Consider the following 8,796-nt stretch of genomic DNA (forward strand, 5'->3'; position numbering starts at 1 on the left):
GTGTATTTTTTTGGCCCTTTGAGCACCTCAAGCCGTATGCCATCTAGTTGCATTATATTCAAGAGAAGAAGACATCTCTTCAGCCGATATCTTAAACTCAGCAACTCACACCAAAACAATTTAGCTGGCCACACAACACTACAGGTAAGACAGAAAGTATATATTTTTATTTTGGGGTGAACTGTCACTTTATAAATCCCAGCATTGACTGAAACATAACTTATTTATTGTATTATTATTTGTTATTCATGTAGCAAAATGTAGTGAAAGGCATAAAACACAGGAAGAATGTCGAGTAAACTGATTGGATAAGAAGTCGTTCTCATGTGTGACATCCCTGGTATAACTTCACATACGATAGCTTCACTTCACACCAGTTGACATTGGTATGTATTGCACTGTTTGCTGCCCTCCTCCTAGATGAAGACAGCCGGGTGGCAGACCAGTTATACCAGAAAGTACGTGTTCTCTGTTGGGTGATGACTGGGCCGTACAACCTGCAGAGCAGAGCTCGCCATGTCAGGGCCACCTGGAGTCGCCACTGCAACGTGGTGGTGTTCATGAGCTCTGAGGAGGACCCAGACTTCCCCACTGTGGGCCTGGGCACGAAGGAAGGCCGTGATCAGCTCTACTGGAAGACCATTCGAGCCTTCCATTACGTCTACGAGCACCATGTGAACGAAGCAGATTGGTTCCTAAAAGCAGACGACGACACTTTCGTGGTGGTGGACAACCTGCGCTGGATTCTGTCCAACCACACCCCTGAAGAGCCCGTCTACTTCGGCAGACGCTTCAAGCCTTACACCAAGCAAGGCTACATGAGCGGAGGGGCGGGCTATGTGCTCAGCAAAGAGGCTCTCAAGAGATTTGTGGAAGGTTTTCGAACCAAAGTCTGCACTCATACCACCTCCGTCGAGGACCTAGCGATGGGACAGTGTTTGGAGAAGATGGGCGTTCTGGCGGGGGACTCCAGAGACACTCTGCATCGAGAAACTTTTAACCCGTTTGTGCCAGAGCACCATCTAACTTTCAAGTTCCCTAAGAGCTTCTGGTACTGGAGCTATTGTTACTACCCTATTGTTGAGGCAAGTGTCTTCACTTCTGTTTTCATGATTACTCAAGTAAATACTAATAGTCTATCAAAAGTAAAAAATAAATTGTGAAAAATGATCATCGCAATTTCCCAGATCCCACAGCGATGTCTTCAGATGGCTTCTTTTGTCCAACCAACAGTCCAGAACCCAAAGACTCTGTATTTATTATCACAATGTGGTTAATGGCTCCTTGGTAAGACTGACTTACTAAGACTGGATTAGCCTTATTAGAAAGGGGCAAGTCAGGTTAGGAAGACATACTACAGAGGGGGTGAACCTGTTAGTTGGAGATCCTTTAATAACATTAGCGTACATCTGCACTTCAACCGAGAGAATTATTCTTTTATTTTGAAATGTACAATAATGACCTATTTTCTATCTGACGGTGCGTAGTGTACAGTAAATTAGTAGTAAAAGCAAAATAAGCTTTTGGGGAATAAAACAAAATGTATATGTTGTTATAAATGACTCATCATGGGGATAATAACGAACAACATAAATAAATAAAACAGTATTATTATTATATTATTATTAAATCAATATGTGATTATCTGGCACTTTCAAATTGCGTACCTGACCCCTGCATAAAACGATGAAACGAGTTCATTTTAAAGTAGATGATTGCAGCAGACACAATGTCCGGTCAACAAAAGGAAAATTGGTCAATTTGTCGCTGGTGATGCAACTACTTCATTGTACTTTGCAATTAAAATGAGAAGCGTCCATTACTGATCGTGTCACACACTGACTGCCAGTGTATGGAGCTGCTTTGTCCTCCGTCTTTGAGAGGAAAACAAACAAATGTACTTTTAATATCAAAGTAATTAGGTTGTTTTTATGAGACTGTTAAAATGGAAATTTGTATAAGGCTGGTGATATTCTATATTCTTACTATTGTGATCAGAAACAAAAACACCAAAACCAACAATGATTTGTTCCCACTTTTTAAAAAAAATAAATCATGATAGGTTAAAGCTCCGTGCCATGGACCCCTTGTCCATAAATCTTAAAGACACAAATGAGACAGACTGTTGCACCAGGGAGCAGCTTTCATAAAGATGAGCATGGACAGGTTTTTATGATGGCGGTTTGAAGAGAGATCAGGTTTAGCTGAGCTGGTGCCAAGACATTTTCGACATTATAACCAACATTCTGCAAACTCTTGTAAGTTTACAACACGTGATGAACCCAAAAGTGAATGAGCCGGAGGATCTTAGCTGACAAGCTAGTTGGAAGCTAACATTGGCGCACTTGAACCAGCGCTTGCAGAGGCGGTCTCTGAGATGACACCTGTTATCTCTTAAGTCACTGATGGTGTTTGCTAAAAAACCTCAGTTCTGAGCTGTTTTTGGAAATAACTTGCCGTCCTCTTTTTGTCTTTGAATTAAACTTTATATTTGTGAACCGTAGGACTAACTATTAATCTACCTAAGAATAGAATAACATATTGTTGGATTCAGTTTTTGATTGGATTTCTAGAATAATGCCAGCCTTATCCTTTCTACAAATGCTAACAGCAAACACAAACACATGAGAGATGCTACATGTAGCATTTTTACACGAGACTGGAACAGTTTCAGGTTTTTCTTTACAGTGACTTGATACTAGTAATTATTCGGCTCCTCATCATGGCTCATAATCCTTTACACACACAAAATGTTCCTACTTGAATTAATCCCATGCAGCACATTAGTGTTTTTTTCTTTAACAAATAGATAAAGTGAGCTCTTAAAAGCTAAATAGTGTGGTGGTGGATGATAGAGGCTGTCACTGTTTTTCACAATTAGTTTTTTTCTTTCGATGGCTCATACTTACTAATGCTAAAATGCTACATCTAACACCATTTTAGCGCGTTATTATGTCGTTGTAATACATGTTTCTTTAAATCTTTTTTCTAACGTGTATGTGTGTGTTTGCACGTGTGGTGTGTGTGTGCTATTCTTCCTCAGGGTTCGCAGTGCTGCTCTGACCTGGCAGTGTCTTTCCATTATGTCGAAGCAGAGCTGATGTACACTCTGGAGTACTTCACCTACCACCTGAGAGCGTACGGCTACAGGCCACGCTACCGACCCCCCTTAAGTCGGGCTCTGAGCCTCCGCCCTCTCACACACACCGCCGTGACGCCGGGAATTAAAAGGGTTCAGGAGGTGACGGATGGAAGAAGTCACACAACTTCAGCCTTCGTTGTCGGTGGAAACCAAACTAAAGTAAAGACGGTCTCAGAGAGAGGAGGGGAAGACGGTGTGAACTCTGGCGTCACTGAGAACAGGACTGCAGTCACATAAAACAGGCACCGCTGACTCTGTGTCTCAGCTGGGGTTCAATGTGCCAGAGAGTTTATGACGGGGCTTTCTTGATTCAATCACAGTACATCCCAACCAGCATGACACTGTAAGAGTTCAGTGTAGGTGGCTAAATGTTAATATCATTTGCTTGGCATGATTCAGGAAGAAAAGAAGATGGAATATCATTTTAAAGTACTGCACAAGTACCTGATCTGAGTCAGTGATACAGCAGAAGATGTATGGAAATGTGTTTTTTAATGATTTTAGTTAATTATTTTTTAATTTTTTAAATGAACCGGCAAAAGATGGCAGCGTGTCATACATTTCCTTTGTTAAATCAGATTTTTCTGGTGTTCCTTTTCTGTATTTTAATCATTTTGAAACATTTTTGGCTGAAATGAACAACAAAATGACTTGAAATGTTTTTTGTGTCTTTGTTTGCATTTTTCCTTTTGAATCCTCTCCTCGTACTCTCAATCCACAGCCAGCAGTGATACGATGTTTGTTCCATTAAGAAAAGCAACAACTGTTCTGTGAAAATCTCTTTTCTTTTTTGACTTGGAGTGATATGAGATGCTCTGATGTGGAAGCGCTTGCCTGAACCCCCCCTGCGCTTCTGTCTGAGAACACTGTAGCCTCTGATGAACAGCATTATACAAACACTGCGCTGAATCCCTCTTGTCTAGTCATTTTATGTAACTCAACAATAAACATTGCAGCAGGTGACTGATCATCACTCTCTGATCTTGAAGAATCCCTCGCAAACAACTTGAGGAAAATGCACCGACGTTTGAAAAATGAGTAAATTATGTATAAAAAATTATGTTTATTTTGAACGTTGAGGAAAAAGAACAACATGATAAAGAAATAGAATATATTAAGCTGTCACTTCTAATTATGCTTTGTCTTCAGATAAAACAAATACAATCTGTGTAGTTTTATGGTCACTTTCATGAGCCAGCTGGCAGGTTTACATTGTGAATCATTAAGTCGTCTCCATCAGACGTTTGGTTCATTGTTTGTGTTCGCTGTGATCTTCTGTCATTGATGCGAGATGTAAGAGTTGCTTCAGTATTTACGTCTACAGCCCCTGAAGAAACCTGCAACAAAACACATCAGACATGGATTGAAGTCAAACCTACACTCAATTTCAATGTGTGAAATCAAGTCTTTAACACACCAAAAAAAATCGTCAAAGTCAGCAGTGCTTCACAACTTGAAGCTCTTCTGTCTGATATGGTTTTATCCTTTATTTGAAAGGTAAAGTGTTAACTTTATTTTTTCAAAAGACTGTCATGTTTCATTGAACTGAGTGAAAAAGAAGAGGCACTCACCTCAGCCTGCACTTGTTGAAAAAAATGCCTCTCCTCTCTGGGTACTCTCTCCTCCAGGGACCATTATCTGTGAGAGCACACATCACAAGATATTCCCATAAAGATATATTGTCTGTGTGATGAGCACCAGAGAAAAGCTTCAGTCTGAATGCCAGCAGGGCTGTTGAGAATATTTGACTTTTGTCAGTCGAACACTCACCGGGCTCTGAGTTTCTCCTCCCCATGAGACCAACAAAAATGTCATGCATTTCCCCTGATGACAAGAATGGAAACCTTTAAATTGTGTGTTTTATAATGATTTCAAATAAAAAAGAAAGCAGCCACTTCACATCATTACTAAATCACAGAGGTCTTACTTTTTTGCGGTGACTGTACAGGATCTGCATCTGATGGACATGAAATGAAATCAAAGGGGGAGAAACAGCTTTGTGAAACAGAAGTTAAAGGAGCATTTGAGAAAATAAGAATCCAGATGATTAAATATAATAAAGAGCCAGAATTAACACCACACTGTATATTGCCATTTTGTGTTTCTTCACTTTATTATCATTAACATTAATACTTATATTGTTATTATTACAATTAACTCATGAATGTGTCCAGTGGACAACGTTCATCATTCGGAAGAAGACTCACCCGCATTTCTTCTGCCCATCAGACCCACAAAGCTGTCATAATCCAAATCGCTATACCTCTTCAGAATGGTCCGCTTGAGGGTGTCCAAACCTGTGCTCTGCTGCAATTATGAGAAGCAAGAAAAAAAAAAAATCAGTTTCTGTTAAAAGTAGGCAGGTCGGAATATCAGCTTGCTCATCACGCGCCAGGAAACCTACTTCTGAAGTTGATCTGCGCGATCCGGGCTCCTCGCATCTGGACTCGCTGTATCGAAGTTTCATGATGAGGAACAGAGTCACCAGCAGCAAATGTCTCCTCATTTTTTCAGCACCACCTGTGGGAGATAGTGACAGGCATCCTGTTTTATTAGGGTTGGCAAAACATCGCTGAATATTGCCTTTTTATCGAGGAATCAATTGTGCTTAATGCGCAAAAGCCGCTGCGTAATTGGCGCGTAAAAGCGCGCGGTGTAAGGTTTACAAAGATACACTTTGTAAGAGTTATTTTTAATGTAATTATGTAATTACTGTTTTGATTCTCATGCACGCATCAAGTAAAGAAAGATGTATATTTTAAAAAAAAACGAAAATTATTTCAGTCCCCTCATGTTTCCTCTCCAAAAAGTCATGGTAAACCATATATTCCCTTCCTCCTAACAGGAAAAAATAACTGCTGAAAACAGAATACAGATTTAACATTTCACTTAAGCATTTACAGTTTTTTTTTTCCTTTACCTGTTTTCTGTCGAGCAGATAATGTGGTCAAAGAGTCAGCAGCGCGCGCCCTGGTGCAGAGTAAAGTGGGAGCGGATAGATCCTGCAGCGAGATCCAGTCAGGATAAATGATCCGTCCACGCTTTGGGGTAATAAATAATCGCTGGATACCTGCGTAACGCCAATCAGCAACCGAGGCGTAGGTGGGGTATCGGGTCTTATATCACGTTGCGCTGAATGCTGCGTAGCCTGCTCATTGATGGTGATGAGCTGTTGCCCCTCCACCAAACACGCACGCACACTCATCATCAAAAAAAGACGTCACGAGGACATAGGTTCGTGTACTCAAGCCCATCCCTGAACATATTTGGGAGTTTGGGGAAATATTTCTATTTTATTTTTATTTATTTATTTGCGGCAGAGCCATTTATCCATCACTCTGCTCACATGTTCCTCTAGGTGCCTTTCCACTCCATTGACTGCTCGACATGATCACTGTCAACATACTAATCTTTTTAGGAAGTAATTATAAAGATAACAGCTGCCTCTGCATGTCACTCTAGAAGACTGTGATTTATGTGACTAGATAGGCTAAACAGCTGTGTGTTTTTAATTGACTGCCCAACAGGCTGCACATTTATACAGACAATGTGGCATGAAAACAAATCTACCTCTGGGCAGGTTTTTTGTCAGTTAATGGAGGGTGGTGTTAATTCCCACCATGCTTTATGAATTTAAATTAAAATCACATTACATTTTTGACAATATTCAAGAGCACAGTTTAAAGGGGCATTATGTAGCTTTAGAGAAGAAATTCAAACTATTAATATTTACAATATGAATGAGTTAATAATACAAACTCAAAACTGAATAAACAAGCTGTTCTCAGAGGAAAATAAGGTCCCCAGAACACTGTTTGAAGCTGGAAGGGTGGCAGGGTCCTTTAAGGTCAGTTTGTTTATTCAGTTTATGCAGTCGCGAAAAAAGAAGAGAGTCTAGTTTGTTTAGATCTTTCTCTTCTGATAAAAATTCATCTGCAGAACTACATAGTGCAGCTTTAATACCTGGTGCTTTTGTTGCACACACAGTTAAATGCGAATTGAATATTATCAGTGCAGCCACTGAACTGACTCAAATCCACACATGTGTTGTTTGGACAGACACATCCTCACACCAGTCGTGACACAACGAGCAACACGTGATTCAGACGGTCACTTTCCACGGCTGCTGTATTCTCTCTTAAACGGCTCTGACAGGTGCTGAGATGAAATGTCTGTCTTGTAACTTGTATAAGCACAGATTGTGTGACACCTCTAAGCAGCGCTACATGATTTAGTTGCTCTGTTATTGTAGTGAAGTAAACTTTAACATTTCCTATAGATTCAGCTCCAAATTAATGTCGTTATACCAAAGTATTAATGAGAGATCTTCATGAAAAAGTCTTTTCCCTAAACCATAAGCGGCTGAAAATTACTCAAAATTAGTGCATATACCAAACCTATCATTTCCTTGCAATTACACAAGCAATTACACTTGTGTTGGCGTTTGTGCGCACATTCGGAATGCAAACAAGCATGAATATTTCAGCAAAGCAAGGTTTGAGATCATAGCCGGGAAAAGAGGCATGCAGGGGTAACTGCTGCAGAGATCAGTGGCTGTGGTCCTCTGGGACTGAGGCCTCATATAGGCGACACTAACAACAAAGCACCAGGCAAGTAGTGCATTTCACAAAAGGTTAACACTGCTGTGTTTTAGTAATGATTTCCCATTTCCATATTTGTCCTGTTACTTTATGTAGTAGCGCGGGGGTGAGGAGAGGGGATCGCAGCAGTGCAGGGGTCCGGGATGGGAGATCTGACAGAAGTGGGGGAAGTCATTAATTGAATTTTTACATTATTGATGAGGGTTTCTTTTATCCCCCTTGGTAATCAAAGCGACCCGGTTTGTTGAATAACAGAGAGCACAGAGAAAGAGTGCCAGGGGCTGTTTACCCACAACATGCAAAGGCAGGAGAAGTTTCTCATCCAACTGAAAGGCTAATGGTTATTAGGTTCCCATGTGCTGCAGGGCTGGATGGACGACCACATGAAGGTGGCCACATGCAGCCTCTGCTCTATTGCATTCGGATGTCAATTATTCCCGGCACCTGACTCAATGAAAACTGTTGCGCTCTCGTGATGTATGAGCTCTTCTCAGACCTGCAGACAGCTGTGAAGGTGATTGGACGGTCTCTCGTCCTGACAGGTCAGCGGGATGTTCACGGTTGGCTCACTAACAGCAGGGAGCACATGGTGGCAATAAGTGGACTAGAATGAGAGAGGACACACGTAATAAGACACAGATCAGCGTCATGTTAAAGGGGCACCGTGAAGTTGTGGGGAAATGTTTTTTTTTAACTTAAGATTTTGAATATTTACAACATTACAAAATCATAAATATTTAATGACTGAATAACTGAATAAACAAGCTGTTCTCAGAGGAAAATAAGGTCCCCAGAACACTGTTTGAAACTAGAAAGGTGGCAGGGTCCGCCAAATATAAACAAAGTAAAACAGTATGAAGCTGTGTTGTCCTTTAAGGTCAGTTTGTTTATTCAGTTTATTCAGTCATGAAAACAAAGAGAGTTTGTTTATGCAGTTTGTTAGGCATAAAGAAATCAGTCAATGAAGATCTTTCTCTTCTGATTCAAATTCCTTTCCTAAAACTACATAGTGCACCTTTAAGATTTATATTATCTATGCACGAAAAATACGAT

At 40.5% G+C, this 8,796-nt stretch overlaps 2 protein-coding genes across 11 annotated transcripts in view; one reads left to right on the forward strand and one right to left on the reverse strand.

Moving 5' to 3' along the window:
* The window catches only part of c1galt1la (core 1 synthase, glycoprotein-N-acetylgalactosamine 3-beta-galactosyltransferase 1, like a), a 9,725-nt gene extending 5,926 nt beyond the window's left edge, over positions 1 to 3,799 (forward strand). For all 6 annotated transcript variants that reach the window (XM_084365704.1, XM_084365702.1, XM_084365700.1 and 3 more), the window contains 2 exons: positions 421 to 1,085; positions 3,044 to 3,799. In XM_084365704.1, coding sequence (XP_084221830.1) covers positions 421 to 1,085; positions 3,044 to 3,379 — 1,001 coding nt within the window. In that variant the 3' untranslated portion in view covers positions 3,380 to 3,799. The remainder of the gene's footprint in view (positions 1 to 420; positions 1,086 to 3,043) is intronic.
* Positions 3,800 to 4,396: 597 nt separating this feature from the next.
* Positions 4,397 to 6,193, reverse strand: tac3a (tachykinin precursor 3a). Of its 5 annotated transcripts, none has more exons than XM_084365709.1 (7): positions 6,063 to 6,193; positions 5,547 to 5,662; positions 5,350 to 5,446; positions 5,070 to 5,099; positions 4,913 to 4,966; positions 4,714 to 4,780; positions 4,397 to 4,479 (listed from the first exon to the last, which is right to left on the reverse strand). In XM_084365709.1, exons 2-7 carry the CDS (start codon positions 5,646 to 5,648, stop codon positions 4,461 to 4,463), a joined length of 369 nt encoding a protein of 122 aa, XP_084221835.1. In that variant the 5' UTR covers positions 5,649 to 5,662; positions 6,063 to 6,193; the 3' UTR covers positions 4,397 to 4,460. The 5 variants fall into 5 exon arrangements, with proteins under 5 accessions (XP_084221835.1, XP_084221834.1, XP_084221833.1 ...); XM_084365708.1 differs by having other exon boundaries at positions 5,350 to 5,449; positions 6,063 to 6,189; XM_084365707.1 differs by having other exon boundaries at positions 4,714 to 4,966.
* Positions 6,194 to 8,796: the final 2,603 nt, after the last annotated feature.

The sequence above is a fragment of the Pagrus pagrus genome (assembly GCF_965226575.1).
Source record: "Pagrus pagrus genome assembly, chromosome: 11".
In the NCBI taxonomy this organism is placed as follows: Eukaryota; Metazoa; Chordata; class Actinopteri; order Spariformes; family Sparidae; genus Pagrus; species Pagrus pagrus.